This window comes from Sceloporus occidentalis, unplaced genomic scaffold (assembly GCF_023333645.1).
Source record: "Sceloporus occidentalis isolate IW3139 unplaced genomic scaffold, rSceOcc1.0.p SCAF_76, whole genome shotgun sequence".
NCBI lineage: Eukaryota > Metazoa > Chordata > Lepidosauria > Squamata > Phrynosomatidae > Sceloporus > Sceloporus occidentalis.
This window is the reverse complement of record NW_028317056.1, coordinates 3,451,523-3,477,178: the sequence shown is the minus strand read 5'-3', so window position 1 is coordinate 3,477,178 and position 25,656 is coordinate 3,451,523. Positions and strand designations below refer to the sequence as shown.

The 25,656-nt window shown below is 43.4% G+C and overlaps 2 protein-coding genes across 2 annotated transcripts; one reads left to right on the top strand and one right to left on the bottom strand.

Moving 5' to 3' along the window:
- The first annotated feature begins 6,096 nt into the window (after window positions 1-6,096).
- LOC149285787 (hydroxyacylglutathione hydrolase-like protein) lies at window positions 6,097-11,111 on the top strand. Its single transcript, XM_089494850.1, has 9 exons — window positions 6,097-6,201; window positions 6,404-6,468; window positions 6,577-6,694; window positions 7,002-7,110; window positions 7,565-7,668; window positions 7,992-8,093; window positions 8,327-8,406; window positions 8,581-8,720; window positions 11,065-11,111. Exons 1-9 carry the CDS (start codon window positions 6,097-6,099, stop codon window positions 11,109-11,111), a joined length of 870 nt encoding a protein of 289 aa, XP_089350976.1.
- Window positions 11,112-11,192: 81 nt separating this feature from the next.
- LOC149285786 (cytosolic Fe-S cluster assembly factor narfl-like) lies at window positions 11,193-16,520 on the bottom strand. The gene is made up of 11 exons (XM_089494892.1): window positions 16,455-16,520; window positions 15,960-16,055; window positions 15,259-15,402; window positions 14,367-14,499; window positions 14,121-14,252; window positions 13,641-13,759; window positions 13,384-13,513; window positions 13,219-13,291; window positions 11,958-12,095; window positions 11,527-11,684; window positions 11,193-11,431 (listed from the first exon to the last, which is right to left on the bottom strand). The coding sequence occupies exons 1-11, from the start codon at window positions 16,518-16,520 to the stop codon at window positions 11,193-11,195; spliced, it is 1,428 nt and encodes a 475-aa protein (XP_089351018.1).
- Window positions 16,521-25,656: the final 9,136 nt, after the last annotated feature.

Here is a 25,656-nt window from a genome sequence, read left to right as displayed (position 1 = left end):
TTCGAAACTGGTTTGATCCTGCGCGCCGTTTCCAAAAAAAGCAGAGCCTGGCGGCACAGAAAGGGGGAGGAAGAACATATGAAGAGAATTAGAACAGGTTCATTTAACAGAAGTCATAGAACTATAGCCAGTCATTATGGCTAACTACTCTGCTGCTATGGCAACAAAATCTGGTTGGTTCTTAATCTGTTACATGAAGCAAAATGGGTTCAGCAGCATGTTGATAAAAGCCTCGGGCAGCAGGGATTATTTTTTGTGTGAAAATTAGGAAAATAAATTAAATTCAGTCAAAATGTCTAAACCGATACAAAAACAGTTTATTTTTAGTATATAGAACGGTTTTCAAATGTCTCTGGAATGCAAGGGGTTAAAATGGAATGCGGCTCTCAATTAGTGCAAGTTAACAATCCAGCAATCGTTAACCCCGGCCGCACGCGTGTTATGTACAACGAGCTGATCCTCCCCGGGGTGTCAGCGCATAGTTTTCTGCCTCACTCTGACTCTGCAGTTTTGTTTGTTTGGATCGCGAACATTCGCCCCGAATCATTACGCGAGAGCAGCAACCTTGGGACGTCTCGATAAACAGACCGAGCGACAAACACCTCCCTAAAAACAGCCTAAACCCCAGCGCTGTATACAGTAATATAACCCCCCAGCGCTGTATACAGTAATATAACCCCCCCAGCGCTGTATACAGTAATATAACCCCCCAGCGCTGTATACAGTAATATAACCCCCCCAGCGCTGTATACAGTAATATAACCCCCCCAGCGCTGTATACAGTAATATAACCCCCAGTGCTGTATACACTAATATAACCCCCAGCTCTGTATACACTAATATAACCCCCAGCGCTGTATACAGTAATATAACCCCCAGCGCTGTATACAGTAATATAACCCCCAGCACTGTATACAGTAATATAACTCCCTGCGCTGTATACAGTAATATAACCCCCCAGCGCTGTATACAGTAATATAACCCCCCAGCGCTGTATACAGTAATATAACCCCCAGCGCTGTATACAGTAATATAACCCCCCAGCGCTGTATACAGTAATATAACCCCCAGCGCTGTAAACGGTAATATAACTCCCAGCGCTGTATACAGTAATATAACCTCCCAGCACTGTATACAGTAATATAACCCCCAGCGCTGTATACAGTAATATAACCCCCCCAGCACTGTATACAGTAATACCCCCCCAGCGCTGTATACAGTAATATAACCCCCCAGCAGTGTATACAGTAATAACCCCCAGCACTATATACAGTAATATAATCCTCCCCTGCGCTGTATACAGTAATATAACCCCCCCAGCGCTGTATACAGTAATATAACCCCCCCAGCGCTGTATACAGTAATATAACCCCCAGCGCTGTATACAGTAATATAACCCCCAGCTCTGTATACAGTAATATAACCCCCCAGCGCTGTATACAGTAATATAACCCCCAGCGCTGTATACAGTAATATAACTCCCTGCGCTGTATACAGTAATATAACCCCCCAGCGCTGTATACAGTAATATAACCCCCAGCGCTGTATACAGTAATATAACCTCCCAGCACTGTATACAGTAATATAACCCCCCAGCGCTGTATACAGTAATATAACCCCCAGCGCTGTATACAGTAATATAACCCCCCAGCGCTGTATGCAGTAATATAACCCCCAGCGCTGTATACAGTAATATAACCCCCCAGCGCTGTATACAGTAATACCCCCCCAGCGCTGTATACAGTAATATAACCCCCCAGCAGTGTATACAGTAATAACCCCCAGCACTATATACAGTAATATAATCCTCCCCTGCGCTGTATACAGTAATATAACCCCCCCAGCGCTGCAGACCGCTGTTGCTGTCAGTCATGTGATATTTTGGGTGATTTCCAGGCTCAAACGCCACACTGAGCTGACGCTTTATGGCGATGCTAATGAAGGTGCTGTTCCACTTAGATAAAACTTTAGCTAAACTCTCTAACACATTAAAAACACAACAGGTTGGTCATTTCTCTTCAATCAGAATTTTATATGACTAAAGTGTTATTCTGCCAGGAAGTATGTTTCTAACACTGCATTTAGTTATAAAAGTATTTAGTTCACAATCCTATGTCATTGGGAAAAATTACTATAATTAACAGACCAGTTATGACAAACGCTATTTAGATTGTAAGCTCTTTGGGGCAAGTATCTCCTGGTACCTCATACGTCATCTGTACGGTTATAGGAACTGATGACACACACACTAATATATATATATATACATATATAAATAAAACTATAAATAAAAGTCTTGTTACACATTTGTGAGTATTTTACATATATAAGAAAAAAGTTGTTCTGCTCCAGAAAACAAAAAAAAATAAAACTACAAAATATGTGTGCGTTGTAGTGAGACTATGGAATAAAAATAAATAGAAGATAAATCATAAATAAATACATAAAATAATATATATATATATGTATAACAATTTTTTTTAATAAAATCATGAATTATAAAGTGATTTAAAAAAAAACTAAAATGCTGCAGATCGACATCAACTGTCCAAGTTATTAGAGCCCCCAGTTTCTATTACATCATAGCCTTGTCTTATTTAACGTATATGGGAAATATCACTTGTATTTAGTACTTTAGAACTTTTCCCCGGCGGGACCAAAAAGTGAAGTATGATCAGATATTAAATAAACTTGAAATAGTAAAGGGGGGAGGGGTGTTTTTAGACAGTGATCAAGTTCTAAATGCCATGCAGTCACCATGGAAACCAAGCAAATGCTCCTACTGATTGCTCCACATTTAGCACCTGGCAGCAGTCTCTTTATCTAAATTTACCCAAAACTTTTTGGGCCCTGCACTAAACGCCAGCTGTCATCTAACAACAACTGCTAGATTTTTCCCTGCAGCTTATAGAGTATTTCCAAGAGCTGACACTCGCCAATAACCTATTCGCTGCTGGACCGTGGCAGTGTGTGTGACCCTGACAGCCCCAGCCCCAGCCCTGCGCTCTGCATGTTGCATTATACGCTGTGCATGGTGGGGTCCTCCGGCCATATCCAGCCACATACCGACTCTGTAGCCAGCCCCAGCTCCCAGGAAGGACAGTGCGCACCACAGCCTCCTCCTGCACCCAGACAGCATCATCCTGAAGGGGGCCGGCTGCAAACTGCCCAACAGGAACTGCACTCGCTGCATGGGTGGATCCAGCGAGCGGAGTTTTACCTGCCTCGCCGCGCAGCCAATCGGCATGCAGGGCTGGGAGCTGCCAACCAGAAGGGTGCGACACGCCAGCGGTCGACGATGCCAACCACTGCGACGCCAATACGGAATTGGCCAATGAGAAATGAGACACGTCAGCCGTCAGCCAATGAAACCCACTGAGGCAACGAAAAGAACTAAGCGAGACCGGGTGATAGGTAGCCATGTCTGATGTGGGCAAATGCCAGTTAGAGCTAGAGTCAGGTGAGTGACTTTCCACAGAGAATGGCTAATTATATCTATCTATCTATATATATATATATACACATACACATACCAAATATATATACATACAGTATATACTCACAAGACATGGGAAAAGCACTTAAAATATAATCGCTTAATAAGTTCATTTTATTCTATTTTGCGTATCTCACTCCATTTTATTTAAAGAGCGCCAGCATATTCCATAGCGCTGTTACAATAGGGGTCCCCCCCTACATATTAACCGTAACATTAACACACGGTAAGGCATACTCATACCTGCAAACTCTCCAGATTTTTTAGGGGGAGAGGGGGTATGTGCCTGGGGCTGACAGTCTTCACTAAGGATCATGGGGTATAAAGGATAATCTGCATGAGATCCCCCGGCTGTCAGTGTCAGCACATAAACTGCAGCGCTGTACAATAGAATATATATATATATATATATATTACACACATATCCAGACATATTATAATAAAAAAGGGCAAAGCTAATTTTTTATTGCATGTTTTTATTTGTTGAAGTGAAACGTTTTGACATTTATAACCATGTGAGACAGAAACACTTCACTTTAAACTCGCCCTGACCCACCCCTGACGCTCTCCCGCCTCGCTCGAGCCTTGACGCTCTCCCTTCCTCCCTGCCCGAGCCCTGACACTCTCCCGACCCACCCCTGGCGCTCTTCCTCCTCGACCCACCCCTGACGCTCTCCCGCCCCCGACCGAGCCCTGGCGCTCTTCCGCCCCGACCCACCCCTGGCGCTCTTCCGCCCCGACCCACCCCTGACGTTCCCCCGACCCCGACCGAGCTCTGGCGCTCTTCCGCCCCCGACCCACCCCTGATGCTCTCCCTCCCCCGACCCACCCCTGACCCCTTCTCCTTCTTGGTCCCCATTCACTTTATTCCTGTTTTTTTGCCCGAGGACTAGTCTTCACCCTCCCAGGCTGCCTCCTTAGCGATCCGAGTGTTTTTTCATGATCTGCCCAACTCATTTAGAACAAAATAAATTATCCAGGGCCCGACCTGGACCGCCTCGGCACTTTAAGGCCAGTGGCCGCCAAATGACAGCCGGTACGAGAGGCTGCTGGAGCAGCAGATATGGGGATACAGATTTATTGGTCCAGGAGAAGGCGGCATCTTTATTATGAATCCTTAGGCGTAGTTGACACCTTTTACTGGGCCAACATAGAAAAAGATGTAGAGTACAAAGAGGTCACTCCTTCACATAAAGACTTATATAGCGCCATCATATTCTGTAGCGCTGTATAAACAGGACATAAGAAGTAGCACATAACATAATGTGGATTTTCAGAAACCCAAGGTGTGAGGGGCCCTGCTCACAGGAGCTTACAATCTTGTTACCGCATCCCATAAGATGCTTCCTATAAACTAACAGGGGACAGTAACCACAGGAGTCTCCATACGACCCCCTTACATTAATTCCCCCAGTAGCCTCCCTTAGATAACTGCGTATCCCAAAGTGCGTTACTTCCCAGTTCTGGTATAGATCAGAGTGATGGGAGTTGACAGTAAAGTTCTGCGCATGCGGGGTTGCCACTCACCGATGTTTCCCATCTCGCTTGCTCTTCCAGTCGGTGCCGGGACGTTCTGCACGATGCTGATCAATCGCTATAGGGAGGCGGCTGCGCGCATGCGCAAAGTTTAAAGCCCTGGCGCTGAAGCTCGAATCTTGCGCACGCGCAGTCTGCTTCGAATTCCGCAAATGACAGCTGGTTCGAGGTCAGCCAATCATCGAAGAGAGGTGCAGCTTTACTAACCAATCAAAAGTGTTATACCTTGATCGCTTGGGCAGCCGCTTATGGGGAGCTTTGGCCCGGCCGCTACAGCATAGGCGGGCGCTGACAGCTTCACTGGTACAGGCTCAGCGGGGAACTGGGAGGAACTGGACAGGACTGGGAGGAACTGGGATCTAACTAACAGGGGACTGGGAGGGACTGGGATCTAACTAACAGGGGACTGGACAGGACTGGGATCTAACTAACAAGGAACTGGACAGGACTGGGATCTAACTAACAGGGAACTGGACAGGACTGGGATCTAACTAACAGGGGACTGGGAGGAACTGTATAGGACTGGGATCTAACTAACAGGGAACTGGACAGGACTGGGATCTAACTAACAGGGAACTGGACAGGACTGGGATCTAACTAACAGGGGACTGGGAGGAACTGGACAGGACTGGGATCTAACTAACAGGGGACTGGGAGGAACTGTATAGGACTGGGATCTAACTAACAGGGGACTGGGAGGAACTGGACAGGACTGCGATCTGGCTGGTAGGGCTATGAGGACCTGATGATGACTGGGATCCCACAAGTAGGGTATGGGGAATGACTGGACAGGGATTGGCTGCTGACTGGAAGCAGAGAGGTGGCCAATGTAACTGCCCTGGGGTAATGATGTACTCAGTGAGAATGGATCATGGGGCAATTCGTACTGCACAGGGGTGTAAGGGGCATGTATACCTCCATATCCGTCCACCACTGCCTGCATAGCCCCTGGGGCAAATATACCCTGAGCTGGAGCAATATTTCAGGGGTATTTAATCCACAAACTGACAAATAAGATCTATTTTTTTTCTTCTTCAGAAATTTGTCCTTTGGGTTGATGGACGATGAAGGTGAAAGTGATCTCGGTTCTGGACGACAATTACATGTATCTGATCATCGAGGAGGAAACCAAAGAGGCTTTCGCGGTGGATGCTTCAGTTGCTAAAAAGGTGAAGTGTAGTGTGTGTCTTTCTTCAATCTAGATTGTAAACTCCTGTGCGCAGAGCCCGCCTTACCTGTTGCTTCTGTAAGTCAAATTGTTATGTTATAAATGAATTATTGTACGGTGCTACGGAATATGATGGCGCTATATAAAACAATAAATAATAATCTATATGATCATGTGCGTTTAATCCGAATTCTCTCCTCCAGTTAATCGAGATTGTGCGGAAAGAAGGCGCCAACCTTAAAGCGGTTCTGACGACGCACCATCACCTGTGAGTAGCCCCCGGCGTACCAAGGAGACGCTTAAAGGAACAGTAATGACTAAACCATATAGTGGGGGGTTTTTTCCTGAAATTCCCAGAATTGTTTCTTTTCTGAAGGGATCACTGCAGGGGAAACCCGGATCTCGCGCAGAGGTTTCCAGACTTACACATTTATGGAGCTGATGACCGTATAGGCGGACTGACTCACAAGCTTGTCCATAACCAGGAGCTGAAGGTAGATCGCCAACAGAGGGGGCTGGTACCTTCTGGCCCAGGGGGCAGGTAATGCTAAGTGGGCCCCATCGGGCCCCCTGCCCCCACCAGGTAGCTCACAAGTGCACTGACACACACTTATACAGACGTACACGCTCACACACAGACTTACACACACGTCACATTCATGCTCACACATATGTACTCGCTCACCCCTGTCACCCCCTTACCAGGGATCGGTAACCTATAGCCGAGCTGAGACTTCCATTGCTATTACGCTCTTGTAACCGTTGTTAATTACCTTTGTGACTGCCGGTTTGCCTTCGCAGTTTGGAGGCATAAACGTGAGATGTCTCTTCACGCCGTGCCACACTTCTGGACACATGAGCTTCTTTGTGTGGGAGGATGGCTGCGCGGACGCCCCGGCACTCTTTTCAGGTAACTGCCCCGGTTACAGACCTTACGCAAAGCCGAGAGACAGAGAGTGGAGTACACGGGAACCTTAAAGGGTTACAGACGTCCCATGGTCCTACCATGTGTGTCAGGCCTGATCTAGAACCCCGGGCTTTATTCACTACGGTTTTTGCTGTTTGAGTAGCTGAACCTACCCCCCAACAAAAAAAAAATCTCCTTGAGCATAATTCCCAGTGCCGTATGCAGTACTGGCCCCAGGGGCATTGGGGAAAAACCTGGTTTTGTCTCATTTTGTCCCAATAAACTCTTTATCTGCAGACCTGGAGCCGCGTTTGCTGTCAGTCATGTGATATTTTGGGTGACTCTCGCACCACACTGAGCTGATGCTTTATGGCAATGCTAATGAAGTCTGTTCGTCCATCAACAAAATTGAAGAAAATTTTTAAGTGACCCCAAACGTTAGTGTGTTTTCTTACAGGGGACACCTTGTTTGTTGGAGGATGCGGGAGGTTTTTTGAAGGGACGGCGGAGCAGATGTACAAGAATCTGACGGAAACTTTGGGGACCCTGCCTAGCGACACTGTATGTAACCACTGGGATTTTTTTTTTAGCATTTGTACATTTTTTTAAAATGTAACTTATTTCATTTAAAAACAAAAAAAACCCTGCACCTGCCTTCTTAATACACTACCCCAATGCCACAAGCCATCTGCTAGCCGCCACATCAAATGTATATTTGTTATGTGTGTGTTTAAACTGCCCCAATTAAATTTTACAGCGCTGTGTAATTTGCTGGCGCTTAATAAATAAAAGGTAATAAGAATATATTCCCAATTTCTCCCTACGCCTCATGGAGACGCTTGCTTCCCTTAAACGTTTTGATTGTTGATTTTTATCAATTACAGAAGATCTTTTGCGGCCACGAATACACCGTGAGGAACTTGAAGTTTGCACTAAAGGTTGAGCCAGATAATGAGAGAGTGAAGGAAAAGCTTGCCTGGGCCAAGGTATGGATACCAGATATAAGATACCAAGGTCAAGGGCTGGTTTCCTTGTTGGTTCCTTATTTATGTATCGAGATACAGCCTCAAGTAGCATCTTTGCTGCTTTCATGAGAGCAGAAAAAGGGGCGGGGCCTTTAGCAGAAAAATGGCTCCCTACAGCCAAGAATACAGAAACTTGTCTCTTGACTACAAAAAGTGTGTTAAGTTACAGCTGGTACCGATGGTCTCCTTTTCAGGCACGAGATGAGGATGACATTCCCACGGTTCCTTCTAGCCTCGAGGAAGAGTTGCATTACAACCCATTCATGAGACTAAAGTGAGTAGAACCATCTAGTACAAAGCCATGAACGTTTCCTGATAAAGCTTAGATTGCGGCCATGACAGTTAGGAAGAACTTCATGGCGATTTGCTGGAGAACCATGACCAAAAAAAAAGTGAATTCCACTTTTGTCCTTAGTGCCACATCTTCACGCTAACCTTTTAATGGTAGGGAAGAGGCTGTCCAGAAATTCACCGGTAAGACAGAGCCCGTGGAAGTGATGCGAGTCCTGAGAAAAGAAAAAGACAATTTTAAAAAGAAGGAGCAACTGCCGATCCCAGCAATCCTGGCTTTTCAGCTGAGTCTTCTCGGTGAGTCGCGGCCGGCCAAGAAATGACCTCTTAAACATTACCTGCCAGAGCTTGTCGGAGGAGGAAGTAATGGAGGCGCGCGCGTTATGGACTGGTGGCTAGAATAGGACTCATTTGTAAGAGAAGAATTGTTGCAACTGAAAATTCTGAAGTTGTGGAACTATGCAAAATCTTATGAGCTGCTTGACCAGTTTAGTCCCCGTTCTCCATGAGCTCCTGAGGAACCCAACGTCTGGCCATACTGGTGAAAGGGTTCATCTAATCGGAGGCCACACCAGTAGCTGTCATTTCTTCTTGGTTCACTTGGAAATCACTCATCAAGAACAATAGCTTTGTTAATCGGGCACCAACTTCTGAGTTTTACCCTGGGAAGTCCTCCTGCCTTAATCAACTCCTCCATAATCTGGCATGCTGTGGCGCTCCATGTTCGGATGGAGTTGTACTGCGGTACCAGTCATTAGGATCTGCTTGGTCTATTGGCATTTGCTTTCATATAATGCCCCGATTTCACTGTGATTTGACTTGAAGATCTTTGTGAATGGGAGTTGAGAAAAATCAGTCTTCTGGTTGGATCAAAACAAACCGACGGGGGCATTAAATTTGCACTTTCTGCTTTGCACACTGTGAATGTCGCAGGATTGTTACGCACTAAAGATTTCTGAGCTACACGTCTCACGTCTATCCCCTGCACTCTTTGTAAATATACATTTGTAAGGCTGGAATAAAAATAACGGCTGACATCTATAGTTAGGATTGTTTGAAGGCTCTCGCAATCCAGGCAGAGCAAGGTTCTTATTGTCTATTTATTCCCTCATTTCGCTATTTCGCGGTTACTACACCTTGACCGGTGCTGGTGACATCCATTTCATTATCAAGCCAGTGTGACTAGACGGTGCTACTCCGCATAGGGATCTTACAGCTCAGTGTCTCTAAATGGGGTCTGTTTTTGAGATTCCAAAAAAGTGTTCTGGAGGAGACCCCAACGTCCGGGGCGGCTGCAGGAAGCAATACATAGTTACATTTACACGCCACGTCACTTCGCCTGTGACGATGACGTATCTCAGAATCAAATTTTTTAATAAACCAGGAGAAAGTCAGAGGTGGTTTGGGGTAAGCGCCGTATTATAAAGAAAGAAAGAAAAGGATTTAAATATAAATAATTCTAAACATTTCAACAGTTGCACTAAAACATTCAATTTTCATTAACTTTTATTTTTTTATTTCTTCTTCCAATGTACGCATTATCCAGAAAGCGGTAGAAATTAACATTGAGGGAGATGCGTTTTAGGGGCGTCTAAATGAACAGGGCCTGTTTCGCAGTAAAGATATATATCATTTATATATAAATTTATTTTCAGGTGTTAGTGAAAGTGACAGTGTGTTTATGTGCAAGACATCAATTCAGGGTTCAAAAGGCAGCGGCAGCCATCAGATGTGCCGGCCAAATGCAGGTGAAGTTAGAGGTAACCCCTTGAAGAACATTATATAAACCCCATCTGCGTAGGCACAGCATTGTAGTGATTAACCTAACGGAGGGTTCAGCAGAGCTGCTGGTTGAAGTAATCCGTAGGGGACACGAGCAAATTCCAATTCAGAAAGCTGTGGTCTGGGGTATTTAAAGCCAAGGATATAGCTGAACTTGCCCCATACCCGGTACATCTGTTCTTCCTCCCGCCCAGGGTCCAGTGCCACGATAGGCGACCGGAATTAAATGGAAGAAGAAATGAATTTTCACTATGAAAGAACTGGCAGAAGACCTGAACATTTAAACTCCCTTGTGCCCCTATACATTATGAAGGGCCAGCTCAGCCCTTATTGTAGGAGAAGCTCATTAGATTTGCCCCTTGTAATAGTACTGATATCGTTCAACTCTCTTTAGTAAGCTGACCCAAATTTCCCTTCATCCAATTCCAGTGGCACAGACAGCACGCACCCCTAATACATAAAGCGGTTCTCCCAGAGGACAGATATTAGAAGAGTCATTAACAAGCAGCCAATTCCCTTCTGTTGTGTTCCCTTTAAATCATCTATGCCCCAGACCGTGGATATTGTAACTTTATGACGATAAAAGAAGTTGACAAACAAAGGAGGGGAGAAAAAAAAATAATCAAACATCCTACAGTTACTGAATTAACAAAATCAATCTTGTTATGCAATCAAATCAACACTCATGACCTTCAGACGCGTTTAAATACATATTAGCTCTGTCCCCGCAAAGTGGGATCAGATCTCCAGACCAGAAGGTGCCCAGGCGAGTACTACATTATTTGAGACTGTCCATCAGCGGTTTGTAAAAGGTGGTCTTCTGCTTCATTATAGTCTCTATAGGCATTTGCCTTTTTAGATTCCGAGAACCGGACCCTGCAGACTCAACGAGGCACGGCCCGATAACGTAGGTTTCCTGAGCTATAGAACGGTCATTCCGCGCCATGATGGCTGGCAAACCCTTTGAGTCTCCTGGGTGTCCCAGACTCACCACTTAATGTTCAGACCTGTGTTTACTTTCTCCACCGCGTGGTACTGAGTGTGGAGAGTTTGTACGACCTGCGCAGAGTCACGGCCCCCAAGCCACCGCTCGTAGAGATGCTGAACAGCTCTGTTCTCCTCCGGAAGCTCAGTCCTCACCGTCTCATAGAGCTGCTCTACCCGCTGCAGTAGATCCTTACTGGCTTCCCCTTCTGCTCTGATCTGCCCTCCACCATTTAAACAACCTGCAAGAGACCGATCGCAAGTCACAGACTGGACATCTCAGCGCTTCTAGCAATAAACCACTCTGCTGACCCGCAGCCACGTTACGGTAAAGTACCTGAGGGACACGCCATGACCTCCACGTAGTGATAAGTACAGCGGCCTCGTTTTAGCTTTTGGACGAGGTTCTGAATGTTTCGAAACCCGTAAGCCAACGCAAACTGCAAAACCACTTTCCCATCCTTCTCCAACGTCACCTCCTGGAAGTCTTTATTCCTAAAATTAAGAAACAAAATGCTTTTATTCATTAATAATTACACATTTCACATTACAAACTTGTAGTTGTTCATATACAGCCCTTGACATTGAAGCCATTATATACTAACGTTTCACAGAGACATCGGTCACCTGTGGAATTTGGGCTCTTTAAGTAATAAACTTCATGTAGTGCGACTTGTGTAGTGTGGCAGATAGATTAATACACAAGAACACAACCCAAAGTAAAATTTGTTTGGGTTCCAGCAAAATATGAACAAAAAATCCCCTTACTTTAAAGGTTTGTATGTAATGTGATCCACGCGGACGCCAAACAGTTCCTGGGCCGCGTGTTTAAAAATGTGCTCCAAGTATCCGCCTGATCCGCCGCCTCCGTGTCCTAGCGGCTCCTCGTCCACTGCGCTGCTGAACCTGTGACATAAAGGAACCTCATCAAATTACCAGCGAGGAGGTCTCACTAGACCCTGCGGAGCTTTCCTGCGAGCCGCCACGGTAGCTGGTGGTAGTGGACTATCCCAGACATGGCCGACGGAACATATTTCTTGACAAGACATCTACAAACTATAAAGGCTTTTTAACATTTAAAGATAAGTGTTTAAGAAGTTAAAGTAAAGAATTATTTGTAAGAAAAAAAAGTATTTGACAGTAATTGATTCTTCCTGGAAAAAAGACTATTTAGATGCTATAGATGCCGGCGAAAGACAAAAAAACGCATCTTTAAGAATACGCCTAGAGAGCCTAAAAAAAAAACCAAAAAAAAAACAAGGAAACGTGTTTTCACTTGGTTTTCTGAACGATCGTCCTCTGCCGTCAGATGCTCCAGCAAGATAAAGGAGAATACGCTTAGGGGCAAGTCTCACGGCTATCAGACGCTAACGGTCTGCTGACTCATTATTCCTTATCGTATATGCTTTAAACACATTGCTACTGTATATTATATCCCTGAAAGGCTCATTTTGAGCAGCTTTGTGCCTTCTGTTGGCTCCTTTCAATAACCTGCAGAGAAGCCCCCGTGTCAAACGAGCTCAAAAACCAGGATATTAATTCCCTGCAAGGCAGTTAAAGTGTTAACGCACTAACAACATCACACAGTGATGTGTACAGCTTGGTGGATCAGTATCCAAATTGCTGGACCACAGCCGACTACCTTTACAATGACAGACGGGTACAATGCCACCGCATAGTTAAAAGGCTGAGATGCCCACGTGTCACGGCCACCAAAAGCCGCACAATCATTGGCCGCGGACACGCGGAGGAATACAATCACGATTTGGGGAAACATTTTGTAAAATGAAATTATCACTTTGCCTAAAACTCTATTTTTGCTTCCCAGAAAGTACGTGTCGTTAAGACTCAATACCCAAGACGTATTCCATCCACTGTTAAAAATCTTTAAAAAAAAAAAAAAAAAAAAAAAAAAAAGGAAAAAAATAAATAAAAATATTGGCCCTTTTGGTTTGTGAAAACCAAGTGATTTTTAAGCTCATACAAGAGACATGTCGGATAACACATTTAATTAACCGCCAATACTTACAGTGTGTCTAGGGGCGAAGAACTGACCTCCGATAACGACACTCGCTCCTGCTCAAGCATCCGCATGACCTCTCCTTTAAAACACATTAGACGACTTAGTCCCTGAAAACGCACAAAATTCAGAAGTAACCGGGTTCCAGGAGACAGAGCGCTAAGAAACGCTTACCGCTCGTAATCACGCAGTCCACGTCGCGGGTCTCATACTCCTGGTTAAAGAAGTCTGGTCTGGAGGCTTCCAGCTTCTTGTCGTAACACGGCATGACCGTGACGTGGTAGATCCGGTCGGGTTTTAAATTCTGTGACGAAAAGGTAAAAAATGGTACGAAATGACAGCGATTGGCAAAAAAAAAAACCCCCCAAAAAACCACGTTATGGCATTTCGGTAAAAATCTAGCTTTAGACCAACAGGAAAGAAACGTTTACCTTTTCACGCGCAAAGTGACTCTTAACCAGGGACCCCATCACTTGCTGCGGGGACTTGGTGCTGCTGATGTACGGGATAATAAAACTTCCATGGGTTTTCTCTGCATAGCAGATCCATCCTGGAGAAAGAAGAAACCGCTATGAATTCAGAGAAGAGGGCTCATTAACCCATTAACATCCATCAGTGGCCGGTACGTCCGGTAATCTGTTCATAATCAAGTTCGAACGATCATAATCACATGACATCACGCACATTTTTGGCCCTGGTTTCTCCTGCCGTATAATAAACTCAGAGCCCATTCCAAAAGCTGTCCCTTTACTCATTTTCAACAGAACTCTAACCGTTATCGAAACATAACAGCCCACCGGTATTACGATACCGCTATTCTAAACCTTGTTATTCCCAGGCTCAGCAATGTCAGAATTTCGCCAAGGCGCTTCGATGACATCACACAGGTTCGCGATGGGTCACTGGCGTACCTGGACAGGCTGAAGCCAGCATGGGGAGAGTCTTTTCCTCCTTCTGTCGCTTGAAGCGCTTTATGAATTCTTGTTGGCTCTCCAGGAGGCTGAAGTTCCTCGAGAAAGTGGTGTCGAAAACATGATGAACTCCTAGCCAAAATAAAGGTTTTTATGACCCCAAAAGTTCGCACAGTATTGTCCAAATTCCAATGTTTCACACAAAAAACAACTTCTAGAGTTATTAGGGTAAGGATGGACCCTCACCCAACTGCTTGAAGAAGGCAGTCAGCTTGTGCGCCGTGTCCGAGATGCTCAGGTTAAACTTTGCCGCGAGGGACGCCCGAGACTGCGGAGACACAGAAACGACAACCAGCTTGTGTTGGGAGGAATCTTCCGTCTGGGGAGAAAAAAAAAAAAAAAAGACATCAGCGCTATATGCGGAGGCTACATGAACGTCACATGAGTTTCCCATAACACGAGTCTTGTGAAAATATTTCAGCTTCCAGAATATTCCAAATGATTTAAACTTTGACTTTCACGTTAAAATGAACTTTGGAACTTAAAGAAGAATAAATAATTTAATTTATATTATATATATATATATAAAATGATCCTATGGGGGGGCTTTGTGTACAGTAGTGTGGGGGTAGAATTGGGGGTCATTAAATCAGCGTACATCTTTAGGAACATGTCTCATGATGCTCAGTGAGCCTTAAACCAGTCTGAGGATCATGGGATATGTAGTCCACAAAGATGTGCCCCATTGGAACCAGTTCCTCTTCACAACTTGCGCAACACAAACACTGTACTTTTTAAAGCTCTTCTGATCGATATTTGCTTTTACACGACGCACGTAGCCCAGGTACTTAATACATTTATATTGAATTAAAAATTCTGTTGAAAAATCATAGAATGGGGCATTGTTGCTATGGGAACTGCTCCACATCCACCTCCATGCAGCAGAACCCAGACAGCGTCTCTCAAAGTAGTCTGGATGTCTAAACAGAATGAATGGTTAACAGGAATATTCCATCGGTTGACACGGCGATTACTCCTAATTTGGCAACTTTGCTCCAGATCTGCTCCGGTTTCGCCTTCATAAATATGGCTCTAAACGCATTAATATAAGTCCGTTATGCGCAGGCGGCGCACAAACCTCGTTCAGACGCAGGACTTTGTATAACTCGTCGTGGCTCTGCTGCGAGATCAGAACGCTTTCCGCGGACGTGACGCAGCCGCTGCAGGCCAGGCAGTCGTTAAGTGTAATCTTTGCCTTTTCCAGTTTTTCTGAGGCTCCGTCCTGCGCGGAAACCAAGTAAAAAAAATAAAATAAAATAAAAAAAAGGCAGATAAATAAAGCAAAGAAAATACAGAATTAAAAATAATAGAAATAAGTTTAGCATAAAGATATTCAGTCATTGTTATCCAGTCTATCCCGTTCGCTTTCTATGATGAATGTACATGAATAATGGATTTTGGGGAGAATGTAAGCATTTTGGATCATCACGTCAGCTGATCCGCATCTCAGGGTCTCAGATGTCCCAGGGGCCGCTCTGAGATGAAGCTCGTGTTGAGAATTAAAGCAACAGCCTCAGAATCCCTGAAACGGGGGTAATACGCTGCGAAAGCAGAACTCTCCAAAATCAGGAAAAACCCACAAAAAATCAGCCCAAACATATATATTAAAGTTCTGTAATTTGTGGGGTCAATTCCCAGCATTTGAGTCATTGAGACGGAGTGACTGACAGGCGTCACCGGCCACCCAACGCCCTCCTGTAATTAAAAGCTGTGACCGTCCCTTTAATTGGTTGTTTTACATTAAATTACCCCCAAAAGGGCATTTAGGCAACTTCTCACCTGAGTGATTTGAAAATAACTTCCGTCATTTTCAATTCGGATCTTGGCTGCCGCCTTCCCCGGCTTCTTCTCAACCTTAACGGGCTTGATGCAGTCCTGCAGACCGGACACCGCAACAAAAAGAACTTTATTAACAACGACAAACCGCGAGGCCCCGCAAGGGGTCAATGCTAAATCCCGAATAAACCGAGACCAGTAAAGAAGAACACAAAGCGAGGCAACGATTACGAAATTTAAATACAGAGGGCAAAAGGGGCAGAAGCAGCAGCATTAGATAAACACGGAGTGATGCCTGCTGCGGCAGTGAACAGGTTAAAAGGCGCGGAGACTCCAGTTACGGTAGAAGTGCTTGACATTAACTACTTGAATGCCAGGAGGCATGGAAGCGGGTCAGGTCCCCACAGGACGGAGTTTCGTTACCCGGGGTAACCCTTACAGGGAATCTCTCACCCACCCCTAACAATAAACCGCCACCGAAAGCCCGGACTAACTGACCTGCGAGGGTCCGATGAAGTCATCCAGGTCAGTGAGCTGCAGCACACCGGAGAAGTGAGACGCCATTTCCGCCACACTACCGCAAAGCGCGTGATAAAGTGGCAGGCCGCGTCGCGAAATTGACGTACTAAAGCCACACCGCCGTAAAGTGCAGTGAAATGCGCATGCGCTTTATTAGCAGATGTCATATCTTACGATGGCATCAATATAATTGTAATTACGGCTAATACCTACTTTATTCAGCTGACTGATTTACGTTTTAACGGTAGCCATAAAGATTACTTGATGTAAAGTGACACCCGTACGAGGAACCGACTTTACGCATGGGCGTCTAAACCGGGAAACCTGTGTCGGGGGCGTGGTAATGGGTGGGCCCTGTAACTGAAATGGGCGTTTGAGGGGTGTGGCCACCTGCTTATCTTACAGGGGACTGCCAGAGAGGTCTGTGTTAGAAGAACACTATCTCTGGTTGTGGTTGAACGAGTTTGTTCTGGAAGAACTTGACTTGACTTGACTTGACTTGACTTGACTTGCTGGCCCGGGTCTTATGGGCCCTTTCCTAACAGTTTTGAACCGGCATGAGGTGACAGCAACAAGTGCGCTAAGGGGTCTGTTGGGGCCCCTAGAGGGACCGGCCCTGTCAGTTACACCAACAGCTAAGCAACAGCCAGTTACACTCTGAGCTCATGGACCACTGAGTGCTCTGAGCCCACAGGCCAGGCTTGGGTTGGTCGTGGCCCCTGGTGCGCTGGGGCCCACACTCACAATCAAGTTCACTTTAGAGGAAATCAGAATGTTATCCAATAGATTCACTGCTTACAACTTCACAAAACATGTTAAAAAATCTTTTATTTCTGTTACAAGGTAACAGTCATCATTTTCCAAGATGGCGACAGGTGGACCAACATCCAAGAAGTTGCCAGTCACAACACTTCCTGTCTTTGATTGGGGATGAATGACCTCATAGTGCATGTCATAGAAGATGTGTTCCGTGCGGTGGCTTCAGACTGGCAGAAACCAGCTAGGTAAGCGTTTAGCTGGAAGAAGGAGAGAGTGCTGCAGCAGAGCAGAAGCGAGAGTCGTTACAGACGTGCTTTTCATTTATTTGTCCCGCATTTTGAGGAGACATTCATTATTAAATAAGGTAACAGTAACAATGGAAATAATAAATGAAAGTAATTGGAATAATAAACTGCATCTTAATCTTCTCTCCGCTCCACTTACTGGTGTTTGTAAAATGCGTTGGGGTCATTAATTGATGTTTCCTGAGTGGAGAGAAAAGACGTTTAGATTTGGGTAATTGTCTGGCTTATGTGGGGCAGATTTTCACTTGTTGCCAAAATTGTTCTCCAACTTGTCTTATTATTCTATAGGTGACAGAAAGATGGAGGAAGCTCCACGGCCACTTCGGCCCGTTGTCAGATTTGATCATGATGCCCTGGAGTTCCAGGTGTTCAGAGGGTAAGTCTCTAATTTGGGTATCGGTAGGTGCGAAAAGCTCTGCTTGGGGGTAATTTACATTTAAAGCCCAACTGGTCTTATATTTAGATATGAATGTGTCGGCCCCATAAATAAGGTTACAAGGAAATAGGCGGGGCCTGGCTGTCTCTAAGTGGGGGCTGGGACTGGGTGTGGCTTTAATGTGGTCACTCCCATTTGCTTCCCACGATTCCACTATAAATGTGCGAGTGTGGACCCTTTCCTGAGTGCAGCACCGCATCGATCATGGCACCCGACACAATGCGTGCGATTCTAACTCCGTTTTATTGTCTCAATACAGATACAGATGGACCAAACTGTCCTGGAAGGGATGGAAAAAGAGCGAGGGGCTCTGGATCCCAAAATGGCAGAGGAACCCTCTGAAATTCAAACGCCAACCAGCCAAGCCACGGCCCGCTGGACGGAGAGTCTACTGAGTTCCTCCTGATTGACATCTGATATAACTGGAACTGTTTTCCAGAATATTGCGTTTAAATATAATCTCTTAAAAAGCCAAAGAAATGTGGAAAGTTTTATTTTTTTTACAATAATCTTGGGTTCATTCGGTATGAAGTGGAGATCAGAATCCCAATCAAAGGCTGGAAATTCTATGTCTCAATAAATGATTCATTAAAATTAAAAACATATTGATATATAGTGTAGTATTTAAATACAACAAAATGTGTGTTTTTTTATTGATTGTGCTCACAGATGTAAAATAAAAGCAATCTCTTTTTTATTTGTAGTGTTTATAATTTTGTGTGAAAGGGAAGTCACACTGATTGGCTTGCGTCCGGTATAGGGTTAATATATTATTTTCTTTTATATTTTAATATAAATCTCGTTACGTTACTCATTGGGTGGAGTTGCTCCCAGAAATGCACCGTCGGGGTGCAGAGAGTTTAAGTGTCCGATGCGTTTCGCGACTCACCTTCCGAGTGGACAAGCTCAGGCACGAGGCGAGAAGACTCCACGAGTGACACGGAGCCTTCAGAAACCTCCTCCGAGACGCTCAGACATTCTGTATCTCCCAGCACTTGTTCCGAGGGTTCCTGCGAATGACTCTTCGATAATCTTCCTTATCTTCAGCCCGCCTCGACCTCTGACCTGCCTGACCACATTCCCACGTTCCCCCCTCCCCAATCCTTGGTATTTGACATTTGGGGGGGACAACGATTATTATTACTCTTGGGTGATGTCCCCTTAAACTCTGGGAATCGACAAGGACCCAGAACATGGAATAGATTTACTTTTATAAAGCATGTCGGACAAACAAGTGAACGGGCAGATTTCTTCTTGGACGGATTCATCCTAATTTTTTAGAAACTCATTTTGAGTTTTTGGCAAAACAACTAAATCCTTTGCCATCATCTCTGAGGTCCGGGAACCTTACCATCTCATGTCCCACCATAAATCTATTGGCCGCAAAAAAGTAACATCTCCAGCCTCTTATTGGTGGAACTTTACGGAACATTACGGAAGGGCACACTCGATAATGGCCAGCCAATGTGAAAAAGAAAGACACAAAATTTACAAAAAAACCCCAACCTTTTTATATATTCAAATGCATTTTATTAATGGAAAATATATTAAAAGCATTTCTGATCATGTAAACATAGTTTGATTAGGCATAATATCATAAAACGTTATTTTGTTACATCTGATTATGTAAACATATTTTAATTGTATGTTAGGTGAATTTCTGATAGGACCAGTGATCGTTTAACCTTTCTGCATGAAATTTATATCTCTTTCAGCTGGTGGGGTCGTGGCCCGAGGGCAGATGGTGGCGGACATGTTGGCCACATCTGCTGGTGAAATGCCATAAGGTGGCAAGACTGGTGAAAGCCTTGGTCATAGATGTTGAAATGTTTCATTTCTTGCTTGGATGACACCAGCAGATGTTCAGGGAGACATCTGTGTCCTCCAGAAATGTATTCAGTGAATAAAAAGTGTGAAATGTGTTTGTTACAGAAGGAACTAGGCGGAAGGGTGGCTTGTTGGAAAACTATCAGTACTTAGAATGCATTCTGCTTTATTTAATGGGCAAAAAAACGATATTGCCATACTGATCCTGAAGAAGATAGTCCAAATACGTTTAGAATGTTGGTCTACTGGAAGGTATAAGAACCTTCTATAGATTAATGTTACCTATTAAAATTTGTGATTTAGGGAAATTTGTTACATTAATCTGCTGACATTTCTGGATCTGGACATTTTTCTGGAAACTAGTTCTAACAATAATTCTGAGATGTCAATTTATTTCAATATCTCCGATTGATTGTCAGATAAAAATTCCACAATAAAATCATGTCATTTTTTTTGTCTATATAAATAGAAATACAAGTTCAAATTTAATTTAAGAATTTGTGCATTTTAGAAAGCAGAGAATAATTTTAGTGTGCAAACATATAGCTGTAGTGCAAATCTTTAGAGGTATATCTATCAGAAGCAGGCACGTGTGGTGCTCCATCATATTTTCTCAATGCATTAATATTTCAGATGGGTCCTCAGTGAGGGCCACGGTAGTAAGTGCTGCATGGCTTTGAATTCTTAATATAATTATTCCACAAAGCCGAAATTGGAGGTAGGAATGTTGCTAAGACAAAATTTTTTTTTTCTAGAATGAAATATTAACAACTCAAGTAATTTTGGTGAAATATCTTGATATTTTTGTTATTGAGGTATTGTGGTGTAAGGAATGAAAATATTTGGCTAAACCCCCCCAAAATGGTCGGAAGTTTATCTGCCTTCATAGACTTTTCATGAAGTCTCGATCACTGAAGTACTTCGCTGCCGTTGGAAGACAAGATTTGTAGGATATTTGCAGTTCTTTGATGTGCGTTGATGTGCGAATAGGACGAGCGATTATAAGAAAGGACTGATCATTTGAACCATGAAGGCCGCTGTGCTAACCAGTAGAATGGATGAAATATGACAAGGTGCGGCTCCCGACGATTGAGTTGCTGAAAAGCGGACAAAAAAGAAACACGTGACTTAATCTAGAAAAGAACGGCCAAACAGCACCCATAACTTAAGAAAAAACACATGCTAAAATTTAATAAAACAATGAAAATGTCCCAAATGTATCGTAACTAGATCTGGTAAAAATAGCAATTTGAGAGAAGACCAAAAAAGATAATGTTTTTTTAGGCCTTTATTGCCACAAAAATATCTGGATTTCAGAGAAAGATAGATTTGAAGATAATTCTAGAAGAGAGAACGGAAGTTCCCTGACCATAAAAATACACAGGCCCTGTAACACCTCCATCTAATGTGCTAAAGTGTTATCTTTCTTATCACTTGGACCTTAATGTCTCTTTAGAAAGTTTTGGGTGGTTCACCTACCTAGATCGAGAACAATGAAGCCATTTGGAGTGGGTTCTTTTACTCCGGCCGGTAGGTTGAGGCCCAAGAGGTTGACCGCGGTCTGTGTGTTCATCGCGACCCAGCCTTTAATGAGATCGCTGCTGGCTATTGAGCTCAGGTCAGCCACGTTCCGTCCTAGGAGGTCTTTTATAGTGCTGGCAGTCAGATTCTGCATTGTTTGTGAAAAAAAGAAAGGTTCGGGTCAAATTCATGCAGGCTCAAGGGGCAACAGCAACGTTGCACCAGAGACTCAAACTTCATTAGTATAGGAGCAGCCACAATGTATTTAATATTATTTTGCTCCTGAGGTATTATCATCTTATTTGGGGATATACTATAGCGAGCCTAGGAATAAGTCACAGAACATGAGTTTAGATACAATAGTCAACTGAACAATAAATCATATCCAGACACTCAAACTAACGCAAAAAGACACACACACTAACATACCTAGACACTCAAACTAACACAAAGATACACACACTAACATACCCAGACAAAGACACATGGTCACACACTAACATACTCAGACAGACACACTGACATACCCAAAGACGCATGTCGCACACTAAAATGGCCACACACAAACATACCCAGACACACACACACACATACCCAGAGATAGAGACATGTTTATACACTGACACATACACACACACATACTAAAAAACCCAAAGACACATGTTCACATACTAAGATCCCCGCCACACACATATTAACATACCCAGACACACACATAGTCCCATGCCGTCACGTAATGCGATGTTACGTGACCCTGCTCAACTCAAAGAGCTGGAAACGTCCGTAGTAATAATACAAATACAATTTAAGCAAAAAAAAAATCCTTTTTTTATTACATACTATTGTATGTCGGAGAATTTGGTGGGCGATAGCAGCAGATCAGTGAGATTTATATAAATTCTCTGGAGGATTTGCTGGATAACAATGAGATGCACTGCCACTTACCTTCACTTCCTCTGGATTCAGCCCGGCAAATACATTGATATCCATGTTCGGGGAATCCTTTGACAATTGAATTAAATCAGCAGCCCTCGCCCCACCTGCAACAGAAATGGTGTTCAAACTTAAGACCCTCTTGACCGCACCTCTATAAATAATAATTAAATTCTCTTTTTTGTTCTGTTTGTACACTATTGAGCACTATTATGCACTATATTTAAAGGAATAGTTTTATTCCCACGTTAAACCCAAAACTCATGCCAGCATGTTTTTGTAAAGCATTAATTGCAAACATTTAAATCTCATATTACTTTGCAGTTAATACATAGTCCAAGTTTAACTACAAAGTCTTTATAAGTTAGACATAAAAATAAGTTATGAGTGTCTTATCATAAACTGAGACGTTTCTGTGTATTTGTAGGGACATGACTATGAATGGTCTACAGGAAAAAGAGTAAACATTTCGCTCTGATGATAGTGTTTCTATAAATCTAAATGGGACAGCATCCCAGCAGAGGTGGTAGAGGTCCATATAGTAAGGGGATTTAAACGTGTATGTGATAGGCATATGGCTTTGAATCTAAGACAAGACCAAGGACTGATTAAGGTTTGAGGAATAATGAACTGACTAAGTTTGAATGGTCCCTTAATTTGTTATTTGTGGTTCCTGGAACCTCCGGCACTGTGTCTCTTACCTATAGCAGGCTGAAGAAGCAGGTAGTAGGCATATTTGGAGTCAGCAAATGATTGGTAGGCAGATTTGAGTTTGCTAAATAAGATATTCTTGTTGGTTTGGGAACAGGTGGATGTATCCATTGGCGCCGTGCTGCTTCTGAAATAGAGAATGTTTTTCATTGAAATAGATTACCAGGAATGATAAAAATAACAATGACCATCCCATGTGTTGGGGGACTGGGGATCTTATCAACCCCAGCCTAGCTCTGACCTGAAATATTGCCAACTGTCCAAATAATTATTCCTAAAAATCACATATTATTATTATTGATCAGCTCGGTTTATTATTTATCTGATTATTTATCAGATATTATTTATCAGGTGGGTTTCCTAAAGTGTAAAAAAGGGCAAATAAATGAGTTCTAATCACTTTGGAAACTCTAATTTGCTCAATTTGCATGCTAGCCTACCAGCAAAGCTAATGCTGATGGTACATCGATGACATACCAACTTGTTTTAACAAGTGATAAGATGTGGAAGCATAAAGGGCTTGGGAATTCTTTAAAATACTACTAGTATTAAAAATTAAGGATTTATAAACATAACTGTTATTTCCTGGTCAAATTAAGAGTGAACAAATCTTAGATCTCTCAGAAGGAAACAATTCATACGCACAATACGGACCAATCTATCAATAAAAGGTCTTACCCTATAGCATCACTGCTAATCCTTCCAATGTTGTCCCCACTTAAGCTGCAGACTTTTGGTGCCAGGATGGTTAGAGTGGTACCATCTAAACTGGCCCTAGGTTGTAGGTAACGAGAGACCAAAGCATTGAACTGCAAATTCCAGAAAAAAAAAGACTGTTACAATGTTTAGGTAAATTTGCTCCGTGCACAGATATAAGAGGCACGTGATCGTCAGCCCATATGCAAATGAGCACCCATATGCAAATAAGCACATATGAGTCACAGGAACATCATATGTTCAGTGAATCATATTTAGATAGAACAATAGTTCCATAATTAGTTCATAAAGTTCCAAATGAGGAACGGTTGTCATGGAAACCTATGGAATATTGCTATTGATTGATCCACATGTGCAACGAGATTGCTCTAAAAATGATTGACGTGTGCTTTTATGAACACTATATGGGTGCCCACATATCGCATAACCACATTAGTGTTACCTTTGTATCGTTACTTTCCCAGGACCCCTTTTCGATCAGAGATGATAAGGTCTGGAGTCTTGTAATGTTCCACTTGGCAATTTCATCAGTGCTATACATCCTAGCGATATTACCGAGCTGGAGGAGATAATCCTCTGGGATACCATTAGTGAACGCCTGTGTGAGGAAAAGCAAGGTGAAAACCATTTATTTTATATCCATTTGGAGGACGCACACGGCAGAACCCTATCTGCTAGTCTAGCGGCATGGAAAGTTGTCTTCTACCGGGCATTTGCTCGGTGTGCCAGATGGCCAGTCCAGCTCTGCTGCCTATACCTTGGTCTTGGGATGCGGGTAGGTAGGCAGTCACGCTGACTTTGGTAAGTGACCCCGCTGACGCCGGTGGGTCAGCTGAACTGCCCATGTTAATGGGCAGTTCAGCTGACATAGTGTGCGGGGCTAGTCCCACACGCATTGAAATGCCGTGGTTGGAAGGGAAGTTGTTGAAGAGTGCTCCCACGACCTAGAGTTTTTCGGTATTAACCCGGAGAAGCGGCACTTCATCTGGAGAGCTCCCAGGTATGCTCTTGCCCACTCACTTTCTGTCATGCTTTGAGTGTGCCTGCTCTGACTCTGAATGTCAACGTCGCAGCAAATATTAAAGATGCTCTTCCACTCGCTCAAAAAATAACCGAGCACTAGTATATGCTCATTTTATTATTTCCTTAATTATTTTTCAATCACATAAACACCAAACAGTAATTTTTAAGATATATATATAGATATATATATATATGTCAAGAATTAGTAAGTGGAACAGCGCCTTTAAATCTCTTTTTTATCTCCAGACTTACCACATCCAGTTTTTTCCTCAATACAAGAAGCTGGCTGTCATCAAAAGCCAGTGATCCAAGAGTGTCCAGGTTATCGACCATTACGCTGGCGTCCAGACAGGTCTCCAAGGCACTGCTTGGGTAGCTGACGGCGATGAAATCTTTTTGTTTGACTATTATGTCTGTAGTGAGGTTGGTACAAGATGCTGTTTGAAGGCATCAGAGAAACATTGATTAGTATTTAAAATCATGACCTCCAATGCTTTTAAAAGAAAAAAAGTCACATATTGTTTACAGTAATATAAATGTTTTTGGTTTTACGTCGGAAAAAGATTTTCGGCTTATCTTATTTTTGCAAAAAGGTTTAATAGTCAACTCACGCAGTGCTCGTGTGCTAATCGGCGACTCCTTCAGCTGTTTCATGATATACGAGAACGACGTCTTATATTTAATTTTAATGTTACCCAGGAAATTCGGGAAGAATTCTATCTTCAAAGCCTGTTAAGCAGAAAAATCATTAAATTATGGAAACAAAGAAGAATTATTCTTTAAACAGGGAATGTATGTATGTTCAACAACAATTACATGCATTTTATTTTAGTAACCCCCTTTATATGTGGAACTATAAGTAAACATTCTTTCTTCTTCTGAACATGAAGATAGTTTAAGCTCTTCTTTATTTCTTAAAGGTTGTGAGATCTGTGGTCAACGAGCCACG

What these genes read in the sequence shown, in the direction of transcription:
- LOC149285787 (XM_089494850.1), top strand. Translation starts at nt 6,097, where the DNA reads ATGAAGGTGAAAGTGATCTCGGTTCTGGACGACAATTACATGTATCTG. An exon ending in AACCCATTCATGAGACTAAA is followed by an intron (nt 8,407 to 8,580) that starts GTGAGTAGAACC and finishes TTTTAATGGTAG; the next exon opens with GGAAGAGGCTGTCCAGAAAT. An exon ending in TTTTCAGCTGAGTCTTCTCG is followed by an intron (nt 8,721 to 11,064) that starts GTGAGTCGCGGC and finishes TTGCCTTTTTAG; the next exon opens with ATTCCGAGAACCGGACCCTG.
- LOC149285786 (XM_089494892.1), bottom strand. Translation starts at nt 16,520, where the DNA reads ATGGCGTCTCACTTCTCCGGTGTGCTGCAGCTCACTGACCTGGATGAC. An exon ending in ACTTCATCGGACCCTCGCAG is followed by an intron (nt 16,056 to 16,454) that starts GTCAGTTAGTCC and finishes TCCGGTCTGCAG; the next exon opens with GACTGCATCAAGCCCGTTAA. An exon ending in GTTATTTTCAAATCACTCAG is followed by an intron (nt 15,403 to 15,959) that starts GTGAGAAGTTGC and finishes GTTTCCGCGCAG; the next exon opens with GACGGAGCCTCAGAAAAACT.